The sequence below is a fragment of the Bos indicus x Bos taurus genome, chromosome 10 (assembly GCF_003369695.1).
Source record: "Bos indicus x Bos taurus breed Angus x Brahman F1 hybrid chromosome 10, Bos_hybrid_MaternalHap_v2.0, whole genome shotgun sequence".
In the NCBI taxonomy this organism is placed as follows: Eukaryota; Metazoa; Chordata; class Mammalia; order Artiodactyla; family Bovidae; genus Bos; species Bos indicus x Bos taurus.
Window position 1 is genome coordinate 53,296,423 of NC_040085.1, and position 20,916 is coordinate 53,317,338.

General features: G+C 37.7%; 1 protein-coding gene across 2 annotated transcripts in view; it reads right to left on the reverse strand.

Moving 5' to 3' along the window:
- The window catches only part of AP4E1 (adaptor related protein complex 4 subunit epsilon 1), a 66,395-nt gene extending 48,906 nt beyond the window's left edge, over nucleotides 1-17,489 (reverse strand). Inside the window, exons 1-6 of one of the 2 annotated variants that reach the window (XM_027554021.1) lie at nucleotides 17,259-17,489; nucleotides 15,411-15,482; nucleotides 10,248-10,371; nucleotides 5,814-5,887; nucleotides 3,324-3,445; nucleotides 565-724 (exon numbers count right to left, since the gene is read on the reverse strand). In XM_027554021.1, the coding sequence (XP_027409822.1) occupies nucleotides 565-724; nucleotides 3,324-3,445; nucleotides 5,814-5,887; nucleotides 10,248-10,371; nucleotides 15,411-15,482; nucleotides 17,259-17,408 (702 nt within the window). In that variant the 5' untranslated portion in view covers nucleotides 17,409-17,489. Of the gene's footprint in view, nucleotides 1-564; nucleotides 725-1,268; nucleotides 1,328-3,323; nucleotides 3,446-5,813; nucleotides 5,888-10,247; nucleotides 10,372-15,410; nucleotides 15,483-17,258 lie in introns of those variants that run through there. The other variant, XM_027554022.1, reaches the window with a different exon arrangement.
- Nucleotides 17,490-20,916: the final 3,427 nt, after the last annotated feature.

Sequence of the window (20,916 nt, forward strand, 5' to 3'; positions counted from 1 at the left end):
GATCTAATGCCTGATGATCTGAGGTGGAGCTGATGTAATAATAATAGGAATAAAGAGCAAAATAAACATAATGTGCTTGACTCATCCCCAAAATCACCCTCCCCAAAATCATCCTCCCCCTCCCCAACCCATCCAAAAATTGTCTTCCACAAAACTGGTCTCTAGTGCCAAAACAATTAGGGACTGCTTCTGCAGACTGTGCCTTACACATTCCCCACCAGCTCTCCTCACTTTAGAAGCTGTTGTAAGTATCCCATGAAGCTGTATAAAAAGGAGCCACTTCTTGAAAATCCACAAATCTGCAAATTTCAACCACCTTCCAGAGCTACCATTTTTCCATGCTTCTTTCATAACATGAAAACATTTCAGGCATTTAAAAAAGACTAAGTCTAGAATGTGTCTGCAACTCATGCTATTAACAACATGCAAAAATTACTATTAAAGGGTCAATAATACAAACTTAAATGTGACGCAGTTTACTGAAAAATATGAGTTTTCTTTTAATTACACAGTTATATTTTTCTAATGATAGCTACTCAGTAACTTCTCAAAATGTCAACTTACCTTAATCATCCTAAGGTATATGTGCAAGGAAGCAGCCATGACTCCAACATCTCTATCACAAAGTGCTTTCCGAAACTTAACATGGATATGCTGTACTTGATTAGGAGCAATGAGGTAAAATTTATATAATGCCAGAACAGCTTTTCTTCGTATAATCTCCCTAAAGATAAAAAATAAAATCTAAATAAACCATCTGGAAATATCAGACATTTAGGCTGAAAAGATTACGGACCAGATGATTTCAAAATACCAGCTATTACTTTAATCTAAAAAAAGAGAGAGAATTACCCATTTATTGTTAATTTTTATTCTAATTTACCAAATTATAAAATAGTGGTTATCTCTAGGAGGTTATCTCTAGGAGGTTACCTCAAGAGACTTTAAGTCTCCATGTTATGTATTTCTTTAGTTACAACATTCTTTGATAACAAGCATATATTACTTTTGAAACCAAAACAAAGCAAGAAAGATAAACAAATTTCTTAATTCCCAAATTCCATTTCTGAAAGCCATATCTCTAAAGATTGGGAAGAGAATAAATAGTAAGTTTAAATGAGTAAGAGGTAATTTCAGCTAGTAATATTAAACAGTCTCTTCATTAACATTAAAGTCTCCTTAACATTTCAGCTTTTTATATTTTTTATATCATGGGTAAACATACTCCAAATACTTAAGTGGGGCAGGGGAGTATAAGGGGGACTTACATTAAAAGCTGTTACTCCTCTCCTTGCCCAGCTCATGTTTCAAAAACCTCATTACAATGAGGAGGAAAGTATATACAAGTCGTGCACTTCATTTGTAACAGATAATGTCTAGCACACAAGAAGCAAAAATAAAGAGTTGCTATCCTGTGAACACAATGTCATTTTCAAGGAATTATATTCTTGTTTTTCTCTCTCATGCCTGTTTCCACATGGCTCATATCTGCAGATAATGCTGGCAGTGCTCACAACAGCAGTAGTGAAGTATTTACTTTCAGGATTCCTTAAGACATATTTCTGATACCTAAAATCATAGAATCTCAAAACTGAGATTATTCAATGCAATCCTCTGTGTTCCATTCAAGAATACCTTTTATAATATTCCTAACAAATGGTCATCCAGCTTCTGCATTAACAAGCAACCCATTATCTTCCTGGGTAAACTATGTCATGATGGAAAATCCTTTTCACATAAAAAGAAAGCAGATTAACAACAGATTTGCCACTAGTATTAATATTATGGTAACTGGAATCTACATCCCAAAGTGTTGCTATAGGGTATTAACCAATATGAGTTCCAGGACACAGTAAATAAATGAGGTGAGGAAAAAGAATACAAACCCTCATCAGGCTCAGGAATCCCTTGGTCTGGCCCAAAATGGTGGCAATAACACAAGGTATCAAAAAACCTGGATTTGGGCTGTAGGTCTGGCATGTGAAAATACAACCAAGGATTCAAAAGTCAAGTCCAACCCCTGTCTCACAGCTTCGTCGTGACATCTACTGGCCTATCTGTAGCTGTGGCCCACAACTCTGTCTTTAGCTCTTTACTCCACAGCGAGGAAGTAGGTATGGCCATAATTGCAAAAGCAGAGTTTCAGAAAGTCTAAATTCTAACTATTACAAGACAGGAAAAGCCAGGATTTGAAATGAGAGTAGATGGGAAGCAATATGGAAAAAATTGAGAGGGTAAATGGGAAGCAACAAGGAAAAAATTCAAATCTTTCTCAGAAAGATTTCATACAAAGGGTAAGTACGGCTACCACAAAACAGTGGTGGTATGGAAAAATTTCATAAAAATATGCTCAGCTATGATAGACCAACTTCTAAATAAAGAAAGGCTAATATTTTATTTCCAGTAGTTAACTGTCCATGCCCATCATTTGTTCTAAACACCGATTCAACACAAACAAAACAAGTCTGAAAAATCTATGAAGTTACTCCATAATTCTCAGTAAGAGCTATTATTTTTAGCTGGAAGATTCATGGCCCAAAATTTCTTAAAGAACACAGACCATAAGACGACACTTTATAATCTTAGAACACTAAAAATGCTGACTTAAAAAAGCATAGAAATAAAGAGATATTATACAGGTAACAAAAAAAAAAAATCTTTAACAAAAATATGTATACAATAAAGTACCACAATCACAAATGAAAAATGGCTAGTGACTAAACATTTTCCTAGCTATAAAGGTTATGAAATCAAGGGGCTTGAGCAAAAACAAAATAATTCCAAGTTTGGAAAAAATACTAATCAAGTTAATAAGGAGAGAGTTGAGGAATCATTCAAAATTAGCAAAATACTACAAGTTAAGGTTCATTTGTATATATCCTGCTAAAGCTGCAGTTTTGATATAAAAGCATTTCCAGTACATTGAAGCTATGGATTCATGGCATCTGAACCACTTCCAAATGTTTTCCATTATTTCACTTTATAAAACAACTTTGTGAGAACTAAGGAGCTTCAATCAACCCCATATAGCCAAGGGAAAAACAGGACCACTGAGAGTTAGCAGCAGAAGTGGAAAGAGAGCCAAGGATTCCTGATGGTAAGCCTCACTGTCTCAGTTTTACTTTAGAAAGCTGCCTAACATTTTTCTAAACCCACATAAACATAAAGGACAGTGCTATTGGGGATTTTTGTATTATACCTGGCAGTCAAAGAATATCCTCTATCCTGGTAGCATTAAATCAAAGTTAGAATAAAATTTTTAGTATAAATTTTTCTTTTGAAATACACAGTGTAGACACCTATCCAAAAAAGAATTTACTTACTTAGAATGTTGAAGTTTATCTTCTATCAATGGAAGAACAGCTGGAATCATTTCTCGGGGGAAAATCTGGCTGACGATAGTAAGTGCCATACATACTTCTACTAGGTTAGTGCTCTGCAAGTCCTGACATAATTATTAAGCAAAGAAAACATTCAGTGCAAATTCTGAAACTAGGGAAAGTGAGCTCAACATTGCAATGGTCCTATACACTTAATACGGTAGTTTTCAACCAATTTGTCCATTTAGGAATACCTTGTATTTTATAGGAATATCAGTGTTTCACTTGCCTTAATAGAGTCAATAGATAAAGACAGCCCAAAAGTAACCGATCTAAAGGAAACTATATTTCTGTTCTGACACTGATCAAAGTAGTCTTCTTTACTACAGCCTTTAAAACTTTTCTAAACCAGTAACAAAAAAAATTTTATGAATTTTTATTGTTAAAGCAATGAGTGGAAGTTTAAAAGGAAGCAATTTTTTAATACATACTATAAAATGTATGCATTTATATATACTTATATAAGCACAAAGTTTATAAACTATTTTAATAGAAACTGAAACTACGTTTTTGAAAGTTTGGAAAGGTTTAAAGCCACTAGTGACCTTAAGAGAATATATGACTTAAAATTCAGAAAGTACTACACACACACACACTCTCTCACATATCAGAAGAAATAAGATAAACACGAAAAAGCTCAACAATTCAATTATACTTCATTACCAATTTTGTCTAAAAGTTTAACAGAAAAAAAATATTGCATGTGGATTAAATTGTTTTTATTATCATACATTTCAGTTACCCAATTATACTCTATTCTCCTTTAAATTGACTTTTAGAGTTTAAAAGACTTCAATTATTCAGTTTATATTATATCCCTTTAAAATTGATCCTAGAAAAAAAGACAATAGCATGGAAAATGCATCTGACTAAGAGTCTGGAGATCTAAATTATAGTTCTAGTTCCAGCTCTGCTTTTTTTTTTATTTATTCTTTTACTGAAGTATAGCTGATTTACAATATAGTATTAGTTTCAGGTGTACAGCATAGTGATTTAGAAAATGTTTGCAGATTATACTCCACTGTAGGCTATTATATGATAAATGGGTATAATTCCCGTGCTATCCCTTTCCTTATCTATTTTATATACAGTAATTTGTTATCTATTAATACCATACTCCTAAGTTGTTCCTCCCCTCTCTCCCTATGGTAACCCCAAGTTCATTTTCTGTCTGTGAGTCTGTTTCTATTTTGCATTTCCATTCATTTGTATTATTTTTTAAACTATACATATAAGTGATATCATACTGTATTTGTCTTTCTGTGTGACTTATTTCACTAAGCACAATATTCTCTAGGTTCATCCACATTGCTACAAATGGCAGTATTTCACTGTTTTTAATACCTGAATAATATTCTATTATGTATATATACCAAGTCTTTTTAATCCAACTGTCTGTTGATGGGCACTTGGGTTGTTTCCATGTCTTGGCTACTATAAATAGTCCTATGAACACTGAGGTTATGTACCTTTTTAAGTCAGTGTCTTCGTTCTGTCCAGATAGAAACCCAGGAGTGAAACTGCCGGATCATATGGTAGTTCTTTTTTAGTTTTTTAAGGAATCTCCATACTGTTTCCCATAGTGGCTGACCAATTTGCATTCCCACCAACCATGTATAAGGGTTCCCTTTTCTCCACATCCTTGCCAACTCTCCACATCCTTGCCAACATTTATTTTTCACAAACTTTTTCACAATAGCCATTCTCAATGAGGTGATACCTCACTGTGGTTTTGATTTTACTTCTCTAATAATTAGTGACGTTGAGCATCTTTTCATTGCCTGTTAGCTATTTACATGTCTTCTTTGGAAAAATGTCTATTCAAGTCTTCTGCTCATTTTGTGACTACGGTTTACTTTTTTTATATTGAGTTGTATGAGTGTTTGTATATTTTGAATATCAAGCCCTGTCAGTCCCATCATTTGCAAATATTTTCTCCCATTTGGTAGGTTGTCTTTTCATTTTATCAGTTATTTCCTTTGCTGTGCAAAAGCTTTTAAGTTTAATTAGGTCCCATTTGTTTATTTTTTGCTTTCTATTTATTCTGCCTTAGGAGACTGATCCAAGAAAACCTCGCTACAATTTATGTCAAAGAGTATTCTACCTACATTCTCTTCTAGGAGTTTTATAGTTTCAGGTCTTACTTGTAGATCTTTAGACCATTTTGAGTTTATTTTCCTTAACTCTGCTTTTTTAAATGAAACCACTATAACAGCAGCAGTAGCAAATGATATTCTGTACAGTGTTTCATTCGACCCTTACAACTTGGTTAAGTTCTATTATTATCCTCATTCTACAGATGCAGAAACCGATCTAAAAGATCTTTCCAATAAACACATTCTGCAAGCCTACATTCTTTCAAAAATATAAAAACTGTCAAATGCCTGATGGAATAATTTAAGACTTTATATTAACCAGCATACAATACAGTACCTTTACAACTGTGTTCACAAGGAGAAGCAATAGTTCATGACTTTCATGTAGAAATAAAGATACAGCCAAATAACCTTAAAATTTGAGAGAAAAAGTCTCATTAACACCCGTCAAAAATTAACTCTTCTTAAGAAGTTAAACAAAGCAATAATATATTCCAAAGTTTGAATGTCAAAGACAGAGTTACAGGTAAATATTAAAACAAATAGTAAAATAAGAAGGTTCAAAAAAATTCAGTAAGGAAGATTTCAGGTGTTCTTCATCCTGAAGTCTTTCATAATTAGGTATTTCACAGGATATAACTAAAATGGAAAAAAGGCTATGTGTACCAGCTTAAAGTCCTATAAATGACATCAGGAATATATACCTTCTATCTTCTGTGCAAATTTCTACATAATCAATCAAAACATTTTGTCTTGTAGCCAAATACAATTATCCAAAAACTAACAGCTGTTATAGTTAATAGTGAGTTACCAGCTATCTGTATTACTGAATGAGCTATTTAATACCATATGACATAAATCATACATTAAGCCACAAGAAATACCTTGTTTTCTCAGTTTGAAGATAAACTATTGAGTGAATAGATGTTGAGGAAAAAAACACTGTCTACCACATTAAATATACTCATTGACTTAAGCACTTTTAATAATATCAAAACATTAAAAAGTACATCTTAAAATTGAGGAAGTACTTTAATACCATGACAAATACCATGTGTATGGAATCTGGATGCCCCATTTCATTTTCCTGTCACCCTTCATATTGATAACATTTGTTAGACAGTTGCTATGGGTCAAATACATTACAAGCTTATTGAATCTTTACAATAACTATATGAGGTAGATATTATTATTATCCCCAGTATAAAAGGCCCCAAAAGGATAACTGCCCAAGGTCTGCAGCTACTACATGGTGGAGCCAGGACTACAACCAAGCCAGTAGGAGTTAGGTCACGTTTTTAACCCTTATGCCATTCTGTTTCTTCAGTCTCCCTTGAGACCCGATTCCCTGTTTCCCATCCCCATTGTTTTTCATTCTTTTCAATTCTTTCAGCCCTTTTATTAGGGATTCTAAGGTTAACTATCCCTATCACTACCCAGCATTCACACTGTCTGTGCCTGTTGTGGAAAGTGGGAAAACTGGCAGAAATTTCCTGTTCTCATAACCAAGCATCTTCACTGAAGGTCAGAGGAACAGAGCTATCACTCCCATAATCAGGACAGAGAAAAAAGAACAAACCAGGACCAGGGAAGAGAAAAACCCTAGACAGTATTTAAAGCAGAGATTACAGGAGCGGGGAACACATGTATACCTGTGGCTGATTCATGTTGCTGTATGTCAGAAACCATCACAATACTATAAAGTAATTATTCAATTAAAATAAATAAATTTTAAAAAACAAATAAAGCAGAGATTACATCTTATCAGACTACATCTGTTCAGCAAAGATATTATCCACACTTAAGTCACTAGTACCACAATGCAAGAAGATTAACAAACTAATCCAAAGACCACCTTGAAACCTTACAAAAAACCTTAAATCTGTGTCAAAGAATGTCCTATTTTGACAACCAGAGAAAACAGGGAAACTATTTTGATAATCCAGAAACAGGGGGAAAAGATATTCTGTGACTCAAAAAATGAAAAAGACTTCAGGAAAAGAAGACTTCCCTGGTGGCTGAGACGGTAAAGCGTCTGTCTACAATTCAGGAGACCCAGGTTCAATCCCTGGGTTGGAAAGATGCCCTGGAGAAGGAAATAGCAACCCACTCCAGTACTATTGCCTGGAAAATCCCATGGACAAGGAGCCTGGTAGGCTACACTCCATGGGGTCACAAAGAATCGGACACAACTGAGTGACTTCACTTTCACTTTCTTTTTCAGGAAAAGAAATAACAACAACTATGATTATAAAGTACATTTGCTATGATTAAGAGTGAGCTATAGGATAAGAATACAGGCTTTAGGGACTTCCCTGATGGTCCAGAGGCAAAGGCTCCATGCTCCCCAAGCAGAGGGCCCAAGTTCCATCCCTGGCCAGGGAACTAGATCCCATATGCCACGATCCCTCGAGCCATAGTGAAGATTGAAGATTCCTGGGTGCCACCACTAAAACCCCAGCACAGCCAAATAAATAATAAATTAATTAAAAAAAAAAAAAGAATACAGGCTTTGATTCATAGAAACTTGGGTTCATATTTTGGCTCCACCATTTAATAGCTCTATGACCTTCAACAACTGACTTCCTTTCTGAGCTTCAGTTTTCTCCTCTGTAAAGTGAAATACCATCTCACAAGATAAAGCACCTAACATAATACTTGACTTAGTGGATACTGAGATTTATTTATTCAACAATATTCATGTGAAAAACAATAAGGCATTATCTATCAGACAAAGCACCAAAGTTAGCCATAGAAATCTCAGAGGAGTAGATGATGCAGAAGTACTAAAATCAAGATATAAAAGATTTAAATGCTACCTTACAAAACAAGGGCTTCCCTTGTGGCTCAGCTGGTAAAGAATCTGCTTGCAATGCGGGAGACCTGGGTTCGATCCCTGGGTTGGGAAGATCCCCTGGAGAAGGGAAACGCTATCCACTCTAGTATTCTGGCCTGGAGAATTCCATGGACTGTATAGTCCATGGGGTTGCAAAGAGTCAGACACGGCTGAGCAACTTTCACATCACATTAAAAAAACAAAACTTCCAGTCATTAGCACACATAAAGAACATCTGATACCCACAAACATGTCTCTCTAGGTGGCAAGAAAATACTTTCCTAAGAAAGACCATGAATCTCAATGAATCTGGGGTCTCCTTAGCCACTTTAACTATGAAATAACACATGTACAAGGTCATTCACTGCAACATTGGTTATGAGAGCAAAAAACAAAAGACAAACTCATATATCCACCAATAGAGACTTGATTGAAAATACTGTGGTCTATCCACCCACCCAATGAAAACTATGCAACTGTATAAAAATACAAAGATATCAAAACAAGGTGTAGAATAATCTCTACAGCAAGCCATTTCTTGTGTAAGAGAGAGTATATAAATGTGTACTTGTTTGCTTATTTTCAAAAAGAAGCAATGGAAAGATTAATCAGAAACTAGTGAAAATAGTTATTCATGGGGTAAGGGGCAAACCTCATACAGGAGCTAGAAATAAAAGTAAAAATTTGACAAATCAGAAATTTGTCTGATTATACCTTTTTATCAGGTCTTAACTTTGGACCATGTAACACAAGTAATTTTTACACATTTAAAAAATAAAACAGAGAATTCCCTAGTGGTCCAGTGGTTAGGACTTGGCGCTTTCACTGCTGGTCTGGATTCAAACCCTGGTCAAAGAACTAAGATCCCGCAAGTTGCACAGCATAGCCATAAGTAAATAAATTTAATTGAAAATGAAAAAATTACATGAAAGTCTAAAAAGAAAAAGACAGCAACAGATGTACAAAGTATTGACTATCTATTGTTTTCAAAATTTCCTGCTGTCAGAGATTTTACAGTTAGGTTGGAGAAGACAAACAGATGGTAGGAGCCACCTGAGTGATCACAGAAGAGTTAAAACTTGGTTTGAAATACAGAAAGGGAGAGATAGGCTGCCAGAGGCCACTGTACTTGGAGGGAAGAATATAACGAAAGACAGAAGAGTATTTTTGGTGAAGTGAGGTTCAACAAGTAGAATGCTGTGTGAGGATAGTCTCAGAATCTTTTACCAAGACATCTCCACCCTTCCCCATCATCTGACAGCAAGGGTCAATATAGCGTAAGAAGGTTGGTCCCCAACAAGGTAACAGTAGCAACTTCTTTGAATAAAGAATACGTTCTACTCCTATGTTATTCTAAAGTGCTTGCTCCTTAAGTTTCTGATATGAAGCTGAAGCTACAAGAAAACAAGCTTTAAGTCTTTGAAAGGAGTTTTACTAATAGCCTTGAAGGCTAATTATAGAGATAACAATTTTTAAAAGATACCTGAAATCCTTATAGCTAACATTTGTGAAACTAAGAGCAAGATAGCTAAAATTATTCACAGCAATTTCAGTCTTATTCTATAAAAAACCATATCTGATCATTAAACTGATGAAACTGAATAGACTTTTTAAAATCAGCTTTACTGAAGTATAATTTACATACAAGAAAAGTCATCCTTTTAAGGGTATAGTTCAGTGAGTCTTGACAAAGTCATCTAACCACCATCCTAAGAACAAACAACTTTTAATCTTCTATGTAACTCCAAAATGCTATGAATCAGAAAATTGATTTCATTTATAGGCTGTAAGTTTTTGACACGTTATCTTTTAAAGGTAAGGAAATCACAAGGTAGTGTTCTAAAAACATACTACATATCAGTCATCATTCATTTTACATACTAGTCAGAACTTTAAGGACAAGATAAAGTGCAATAGTCTTAAACGCATACATACCTACTCTTTTTTCTAAAAGATTTCCTTGTTGTGCCAACTTGATTGCATGTATATAGCCAAAGGAAGCATCATATCCAAGCATTTCACAATATATAAGTCTCACCATACATTCCTTCATCATTTTCTGAAAAAAAAAAAAAAAAAAAATCCAGTAATCATATAAAGAGAATGCTTTGACTCTTTCTTTAGTATGTTTGTAATCATTTAACAGCAGAATTCTTTAATCCTGGCACTGAAGAAACAACATATGTAAATTACCACCCAAAGTCAGACTTTGTAAACAAGTTTCTCCCAAATTTAACTATCAAACAGTACTCATTTTAGTAAAATTGTTTCGATATTTTGTTAGAGGCAACAATATAAAATAAATCAATTATAGCTATTTCTAATTCTAGGTCCCCCTCCTGAAAAATTTGGTCATAATGTGGGATGCATGGTCCTCAGAAAAAACTTCAGTCATAGTACTCTAACTTCGCTTCTAGAATGCAGCACATCATTTAATACACTTTGTAAAATGAAAATATCCATGAAATCCCCACAAGTTTGTAACAATTTCTGTAATGAAAATATTTTTCATACTTAAAAACCAAATTGCATCTGGAGTTTCTTCAGAATTATTATGCTGTATATGATATGCAATAATTTATTGTCTAAGTATTACTTTTTCAACAACTCTCACAAATATTATGACTTTATTAATGGTATGTGTATATGTTAGTTACTCAGTTGCGTCCGACTCTTTGCGACCCCACAGACTGTAGCCCACCAGGATCCTCTGTCCACAGAATTCTCCAGGCAAGAATATTGGAATGGGTTGCTATTCCCTTCTCCAGGGGATCTTTCCGACCAAGGGATCGAATCCAGGTCTTCTGCATTGCAGGCAGATTCTTTACTGTCGGAGCCACCCAGGGAAGCCCTATTAATGGTAGAGTCATTCCAAGATTAAACTTAACTGAGTCTTTCAAAATTTACAACATAAGCTAATAACTTGTTTTAAGAGATTCTATAAATTTATTAGTATGAGAATATCTGCATTCTCAATATTGACAGCAAATTTTAATCAAGAATTAAAAATATAAATGTATGTGTTTCAAACTATGTAAAGCTCAGACTATTTTAGTATCTAAAAATTAGGGTTAATAAATTAATCCTAATATATAACAGAATTATAGAATTCCTAAATCACAAAAAGCTTAAGAATAGTAAAATAAAATGTTTTAAACTAAGGACAACATTTAATATTTCATATATATTATATATAGATAGATACACACATACACATTTAAATATGAAAAGTTTAAAAATAAATCACAGGAAAATCTTAAGGGAATAATATTTAATGATTTAATTTAGTTCACTTGGGTTTAAAGTAATAAAAGTTAATTCATTACCACATTAACTACTAAATACTGAGAAATATTGGTTCCAAATTGGGAAAGGAGTACATCAATGCTATATATTGTCACCCTGCTTATTTAACTTATATGCAGAGGACATCATGCAAAATGCCAGGCTGGATGAAGCAGAAGCTGAAATTAAGATTACAGGGAGAAGTATTAATAACCTCAGATATGCAGGTGACACCACCTTTATGGCAGAAAGTGAAGCTGACGCTAAAGAGCTTCTTGATGAAGGTGAAAGACAAGAGTGAAAAAGCTGGCTTAAAACTCAACATTCAAAAAAATAAGATTATGGCATCTAGTCCCATCGTTTCATGGCAAATAGATGGGGAAACAATGAAAAGTGACAGACTTTATTTTCTTGGGTTCCAAAATCCCTATGGATGGTGACTGCAGCCATGAAATTAAAAGATGCTCGCTCATTGGAAGAAAAGTTACGACAGACCCAGACAGCAAATTAAAAAGCAGAGATGTTACTTGGCTGACGAAGGTCCATACAGTCAAGGCTATGGTTTTTCCAGTAGTCCTGTATGGATGTGAGAGTTGGACCATAAAGAAGGCTGAGCGCCAAAGAACTGATGCTTTTTAACTGTTGTATTGGAGAAGACTCTTAAAAGTCCTTTGGACTGCAAGGAGATCAAACCAGTTGATCCTAAAGGAAATCAATCCTGAATATTCACTGGAAGGACTGATGCCGAAGCTCCAACACTTCAGCCACCTAATATGAAGAGCCAACTCATTGGAAAAGACCCAAATGCTGGGAAAGATTGAAGGCAGGAGGAAAAGGGGACATCAGAGGATGACATGGTTAGATGGCATCACCAACTCGACGGACTTGAGTGTGCACAAGTTCTGAGAGATGGTGAAGGTCAGGGAAGCCAGGCATGCTGCAGTCCCTAGGGTCGCAAAGAGTTGGACATGACTGAGCAACTGAACAATGACAACTGAGAAAACATGTAAAAGATACTGGAAGCTTCTTCAAAAACTTCTGTATCAGGACTTCCCTTGGGGTCCAGTAGCTAAGACTGCATTCCCAATGCAGGGGGCCTGGCTTCAGTCTCTGGTCAGGGAGCTAGATCCCACGTATCGCAACTAAAAATCTTGCAAGCTGCAACTAAGACCCATCACAGTAAAATAAATAAATATATATATATATATAAGCAAAATTCTGTATCAATGAGGAGTGAAAGTGTTCATTTAAGCCCTTAAATATCAACCTTGATTTTGTAACATTTTATCTCATAGGTTCTCAAAAGTCATTAGGCACTTTAAGTAAAATTCTATTGCATACACTATTATTCTCTTATTTTTGGAGAAGAAAATGATTCTCCAATGTAGAAATTCACTTCAGAATTTCTTTAACAAACTGTAATCTAACTTCTACATCACCACCTCAAGGACAGACTATTCTAAAACGTACACTCAGAATGACTGGCCATAATTATTATAAAATCTTCCTTCAAACTGTTGCTCCCTAACTTCTATCTACTTATCTAAATTCTGTCAACATCAGGTTTATACTGAATAACATGAAAAATTGTACTTAATACTGCCAACTGTAGAAAATGGAAATCAAGTAAAAAGAGAGAAGTCACTGCTTAAAAAGAGAAGTCATTGCTTAACGTATCTTTCAAGTATCACAATGCACAATGACTTTATTCATACACATATAAACATATACATATCTATACACACACACACACATATATATATACATTAATACACACAGATATATCACATTGGAGGCTTCCCTGATAGCTTGGGCAGTAAAGAATCTGTCTGCAATGCAGGAGACTTGGGTTCAATCCCTGGGTGCGGAAGATCCCCTGGAGAAGAAAATAGCTACCCACTCCTGTATTCTTGCCTGGGGAATCCCATAGACAGAGGAGCTTGTGGGCTACAGTCCATGAGGTCACAAAAGAGTCGGACACAACTGAGAGACTGACATTGAACACTGTATCACATTAATTATGCTTTGAGTTTCATTTGTCCACCTGGAAGAGTAACTTAGGCAGGTTGACAAGAAATAAGGTCCCTTTAAGGAGCAAGTAAACATTCTTTAACACATACTTTTGCCTTAGACAAGTAGGTCTCAAAGGCAGCAGCATTTCTTGTTCAAGGACATGCCTTTTTTTTGAATTTTGGATGAATGTTATGGGAAAAGGCCTGGGTAAAACTTCCACAGTCTTGAGCTCTGGGTTAACCTGTTCCTTCTGGCTAATCTCATCCTGACATGCTGATGTCATCCCAGGATGTATGTTACAGGGAAGGGTCTGGGCGAAATTCTCACAGCCTTGAGGTTATTTGTTATCTATTCTCAGCAGCTGGTTGAGAAGTATACAAGGTCCTGCTTAGTGAGGCAAGTACTCTCCTGCCCCCTTCTGATATCTATGCCAGAAGCTTTCTCTGTCACTTTCACTTTAAATAAAATCTATACAAAGTTCTGAGTGACTGTGACTAACTTTGGTCCTGGAGTTAAATCTTCTCCTTCGCAGACCACGAATCCGGCAGCACCATTCACCGTCCTTTATTATAACCAGAAAAGGAAACACATATATTCTCTCAGACTTTACAAGTGTTATTCACACACATGATCATGTGCACAAGCAAAATGATCACCCTAGTATCTTTATTAGAAGTGTATGCCACAGCAACTTACACAAAGAAAGCACTCACTAAATCTTTGCTAAATAAATGTTGCTTATAAAATCTCATTATTTAAAACCACGTGAAAATTAAAAGAAAAAAAAAACCTAGGCCTTAATCTAACCATGTAGGGACAGTCCCACAGTGGCTACTGCTTAATTGCTGAATGAATGCTGTTTGAAAATCAAATTATAGGGAATCAATTTTTTTTAAACTAGATCTTGATTTAGCTATTATGCAATATACTCAGTTTTACAGCAAGAAAATCATTTTTCTACTCTGTCAGTCAACCTATACTCCAAGATGTAGAAATGCAAAACAGGAGATTTTTACAATGTATCAATTCAGGTCTGTAAGGTCTGTATTAAAATACTATTATTTTAATAGTATTATATTTTATATTTTTATATTTTATATTTTTGTATATTTTAATATTCTATAATGTATATTATCTATATTTATATTTAATGTATATTAAATATTATATATTTTAATATTATTAAAATACTATTTTAAATTATGTGTCCTAACCTTCTTTCGGAGAAGGCAATGGCAACCCACTCCAGTACTCTTGCCTGGAAAATCCCATGGACGGAGGAGCCTGGAAGGCTGCAATCCATGGGGTCTCTGAGGGTCGGACACGACTAAGAGACTTCTCTTTCACTTTTCACTTTCATGCATTGGAGAAGGAAATGGCAACCCATTCCAGTGTTCTTGCCTGGAGAATCCCAGGGATGGGGGAGCCTGGTGGGCTGCTGTCTATGGGGTCGCACAGAGTCGGACATGACTGAAGCGACTTAGCAGCAGCAGCAGCAACCTTCTTTCAGTGCACAACATTAAAACAATAAGATCGGTTATGGGGTCCCAGGAGTATTACCACATTTATGTAACTATCATCATGTTGTCACTGAACTGACATCAGTCAAGCAAGTTTTGGTCTGGTGCAGTCAAGTCGGTAATAAAAGGCCAAAGTTAACATCTGACTTATTATCATCCATAACTGATTTTGACTGTGATATATTAGATTTTAGCAACTCATCAGTTAATGCCACTACTGAGTCAATTGTAGACCAGATTTCAAATTGAAAACATGCTGACATCGACTATGTAAACTTACTAGGGTTGTAGTAGGAGCAGAAACAGTTGCTTTCAGATTATTCAGTTCCTGCTGGATTAATTTCTCTTCTTCCTAAAAAAGTGAAAATATTTGACTCATGAATAACTGTCTTTTTAAACTGTAATAGTATTTTTAAAAGGGAAAAATACAACTCACAATATTATAAATAAGAAACATTATTTTAAAGGAGAGTTATAAAAAGTATGTGCTTCAGATTTGCCTAAAGGAATTTCTCCAACCCTCAGAAATCATTCCTGGAAAGAATAAATATTTTCATGCTAATTCACCACTCCTCTTTTCTTCAGTTACTGTCCCCTTAAGGACGGTTTAGCAGAAATTTTTTTTTTTTTAATTAACACTAGAGAATAAGTAGAAAAGAAATTCTTCATGTAGTGGCCCAGAATAAGGTTCTCACACCTTCTTCTTCATGGAATGGAGAAACAGGGTAAGAAGACAAACAAAAACCAATCCTTTTCCCTTAAACTATATTCTTCTTCCCTACCTTTTTCCCTTTATTCCTTGCATCCTTTCCCTACCCTTTCCTCTCTTTCTCACACACACAGAATAAATTCACAAATATGGCTACTTCTATCGTCTGTATTGTATTTCACCTCCTTAAGCACTTGAAAATTGGTCCAAATTTTGCCCAATACAATGCCATCTCTAAGTTACACAATGAACTAGCAGATGCCCATTAAGTAACTAACCAAAAAATACTAGTGAAGTACTGCCACATTTAGATACCTTATATACAGTTTCAAACTGCAATTTAAAACCAAAAATATTTTGTTTCATTTACCATCTCATAAAAATTAGCAAAGGACAAAATGTTAAACACTATTAAGTCCACAAATAATTGTTTTCTGTGATTTCTGAATGTGAAACAGATCCCCTCCAGTACATCATCCCATTTCAGTTTACAAACAGTTTTTAAACCCTCAGAGCACTTTGAAGAAAAACCTCCTTTCTCTTTTCTTCTCTCCTGACACATATTTCACCATATACTGCTTATACCTGTCTTAAGCCCAAGATGAAGGACCAATTCTTTGGAAAAAGTAAATGTGTTTTAGACTATTTCCTTAGGGTTTAACACACAGCTTCTTCCATAAGTATTTTCTGAACAAATAAATTATGCTATACCACATGATTTTTTTTTTAAGATACAAAATCCTTGACGCTTTTTATCAGCATCTTACACAACCCATGCAACTACAGAAAGTTTGTGGGAACTTAAAATTTTCCATTATAAATGCTCGTTTTCAAAGCCCATCGGAGGCAGAAACTTACTCAGCAAATACTGAGATTGGGAAGAATTACGCTTTTTCTTTCCCCAATCCAGAGATCTAACCTAAGAACCTCGAGCTCCCCAAACATATTCAACAGCAGGTTCAGATGGCAGGGTCTGTTCTAATGTATGTTATCTAGCATACACTGAAGAACTGGGAGAGAGCAAGAATCCGAGTTAGAAAGAAACTTTTGAGAATAACGCTGACACTTCCATGGCACCTGGTATTTTCAACTGGTTGGTGTCTCTTCTAACCCTCGAAACAATCTATGAAATATGTATCGGTACTTTGACACTTCAACGTTCGAGAAACACACGGAGGCTCAAATAGTAAAGACTTTGCCCCAGATAATAATGAGTCAACGTCAGGGCCAACTGTGGAAACCTGGCCTCCTAGTTGTCTGTCTGTCCGGGCAGCCCAAGTGACGCTTCCGGAGAGAAGCCAGGACCGACAGACAAACCCGCCGGAGAGCCAGTTCCAGGGGTTCATCGCGGGACCAGAGCCTCCCAGAGAGGGGGCCTCCCTCAGGCGCCCCTGACCTCCCGGCCCGACGGACACCTACGTGCTTGGAGGTGAGCGCGGTGATGCCGCGGACCAGGCCGCCCAGCCGGGAGGAGAAGGACGCCTTGGCGGCCGCAGGCCCACCAACCGACTGGTTCTGCAGGAAGAGTCCCGGCAGCGCCGTCAGTGTTTTCTCCACTATGTCGCTCATCGCCACCGCCCGCGACCCGGTCGCCGCCCGGCCTCATGCCCGGCCCCTGACCCGCCGCCGGCCCGGCCTCCGTAGGCACTTCCTGTTTGTTTGAAGAAGAAATCTTTATTCGCGTCCCGCGCGGACAAATACAGTGTTTTTCTCGAGAGACGCCGCTAGAGGGCGCGAGAGTCCGCGAGCGAAAGACCGCGTTCCAAGCCTGCGCGGATGTTGTCGTCTTGTGGTGGAGTAGAAGCGACGAAGAATTGATGCTTTTGAACTGTGGTGTTGGAGAAGATTCTGAGGGTCCCTCGGACTACAAGGATATTCAACCAGTCCATCCTAAAGGAAATCAGTCCTGAATATTCATTGGAAGGACTGACACTGAGGCTGAAACTCCAGTACTTTGGCCATCTGATGCGGAGAACTGGCTAATTGGAAAAGACCCTAATCCTGGGAAAGGTTGAAGGCAGGAGGAGAAGGGGATGACAGAGGATGAGATGGTTGGATGGCATCACCGACTCAATGGACATGAGTTTGAGTAAACTCCGGGAGTTGATGATGGACAGGAAAGCCTGGTGTGCTGCAGTCCATGGGGTTGCAAACTGCCGGACACGACTGAGCAACTGAACTGAACTGAAAAGGGCCGGACGCTCCCGGTTTCGATGGCAACGCCAGTGTCTCGCGAGTCTCTGGCTCCTCCTAAGGTAACCGCTGCCGCCGTCCTTCCCTCATACTTCGCCCGCCAAAGTCTCGCTTTCCCTTTAGGCGCCTCCGCGCTGCTGGGGACACCACAGGGAGGTGGACGTTCCTGGCCCTCTCTCGGCCACCGCCCACTGCTTGGGGACTACCGGCAATCCCTACACCTCCCGCCGCCGCAGCCTGAGGGGCGACGAGGGACCGCGGCACCACGCGCCGCCCTGGTCCTGGCGGTGCCAGGGACCCTGGTGGAGCTGAATGACAGCGCGGCTGTCCTGTGGACTCATCCTGCCGGGTTCCGCCCACGCCGCGTACGGGGACTCTTGGCCAGTGTCCCTACCCTTCAGCCCCTCTTCTAGGATCTGGGGAGGCAGCCAGCAAGGGGAAGTGGTCAGGTGGCCACCGCCACCACCGCCCCCGACCTGTCGTCTCGCAATGTTCTGTTATTTTCTGTTTTAAAACGGATGACAGTTGCCACTACATCAATATTTTTCTCCCTGTACTGAGGATGTCTTATTCATTGCTGTTAACCCAACCTCGGTCTGGAACAGAATCTAGTACAGTGGTTTTTAGAATGTGGTCTGATGACTTCTGAGAGTCTCTGAGAGAGGATCCAGGAAGTCAAAACAATAGTCACAACATTACTTTAATGTTATTTGCTGTTTTCATGCTTATCCTCTCCAGAGTGTATAGAGACTTTTTCAAGAGGGTAGATGATTTACAGCCTCTGCTGGCTGGGGAAATACGTGTTTGAATACTCCTCTTGTATTTTATAGATTCAGCTACGGTTTAGGATATGTTGGTAGATCAGTGTATTTTCAGAGATTAGCTCGTTTTATCCTCAGTACTTCTAGTACTTCTAGTGGGTTCTTATAAGCTATCTTCGTGATGCAATAAAAAATTCATATTTTAAGGCAAGACAAGAGAAATTTAGACATAAAATTATTCTGTGCCTATTTGGGTCGGTCCCTCCCCTCTAATGTGCATTGTGCAACTGCATTATGCATTAACGAGACTTCCCCAATGGCAGAAATACCTACTCCACCATAAACATCAATTTTTCTTTTCTTTTTTTTTTTTTTGGCACTAGTTATCTAACTCTTAGAAGATAAGCTTCTTTCTCAATCTTGTAAGGGGTCACAATGCTCCACCATTCACCTTGTACCTGTAGACAACTTTAGTGAACTTTATATACAATGCCAGTGTATCATTTCCCTTACAAATAGCCAATGGTGTAAAACAGACTGGTGAGATGACCAGGGGAGATTCTGGGTCACACCTAGTAGAATTTCTTAGCTTAAATATTTATTCAGAATGTTACTAACTATATTAATTGTATTCTCATTGATTTTTTGCATTATCAACTGTGTGGCCACGCCTCAGAAAAAATTCATGATAACCGTTATTGTTCACTCGCTCAGTCAGGTCCAACTCTTTGCAACCCCGTAGACTACAGCATGCCAGGCTTCCTTGTCCCTCACTATCTCCCAGAGCTTGCTCAAACTCATGTCCATTGAGTCGGTGATGGCATCCAACCATCTTGTCCTCTGTTATACCCTTCTCTTGCTCTCAGTCTTTCCCAGCATCAGGATCTTTTCCAGTGAGTTGACTCTTTGCATCCAGTGGCCAAAGTATTGAAGCTTCAGCCTCAGCATCAGTGCCTCCAATGAATATTCAGGACTGATTTCCTTTGATTGACTGGTTTGACCTCCTTGCTGTCCAAGGGACTCTCAAGAGTCTTCTCCAAAACCATGGTCAAAAGCACCAATTCTTTGGCCCTCAGCTTTCTTTATGGTCCAACTCTCACATCCATACATGACTACTGGAAAAACCATAGCTTTGACTATATGGACCTTTGTAGGCAAAGTAATGTCTCTGCTTTTTAATATGCTATCTAGGTTGGTCATAGCTTTTCTTCCAGGGAGCGAGCGTCATTTAATTTCATGACTGCAGTCATCATCTGCAGTAATTTTGGAGCCCAAGAAAATAAAACCTGTCACTGTTTCCATTTTTTTTTTCACCATCTATTTGCCATGAAGTGATGGGACCGGATGCCATTATCTTTGTTTTTTGAATGATGATTACGTTGTTTAAAACAATTGGTCAAATATGTAGTCCTATAAGATCAATCATCTTAGTAGTGTAATTCTAGATATGGGAAGAAGCAACAAGAGGGTTCCTGAACTATAACAAACTAATAAGACAGGCAGTCCAGAGGCTTTTGGTTACTGTTAACAATGCCTAGTCCAGCAATAGCACACAGTGAGAGGCTATCAATGGAATCTGTGCCTGACCTGGGGATGAGCATTCCTCAGTTCAGTTCAGTTCAGTTCAGTCACTCAGTCGTGTCCGACTCTTCGTGACCCCATGAATCGCAGCACTCCAGGCCTCCCTGTCCATCACCAACTCCCGGAGTTCACTCAGATTCACGCCCATCGAGTCAGTGATGCCATCCAGCCATCTCATCCTCTGGCGTCCCCTTCTCCTCCTGCACCCAATCCCTCCCAGCATCAGAGTCTTTTCCAATGAGTCAACTCTTTGCATGAGGTGCCCAAAGTACTGGAGTTTCAGCTTCAGCATCATTCCCTCCAAAGAAATCCCAGGGCTGATCTCCTTCAGAATGGACTGGTTGGATCTCCTTGCAGTCCAAGGGACTCTCAAGAGTCTTCTCCAACACCACAGTTCAAAAGCATCAATTCTTCGGTGCTCAGCTTTCTTCACAGTCCATACATGACCGCAGGAAAAACCATAGCCTTGACTAGAAGGACCTTTGTTGGCAAAGTAATGTCTCTGCTTTTTAATATGCTATCTAGGTTGGTCATAACTTTCC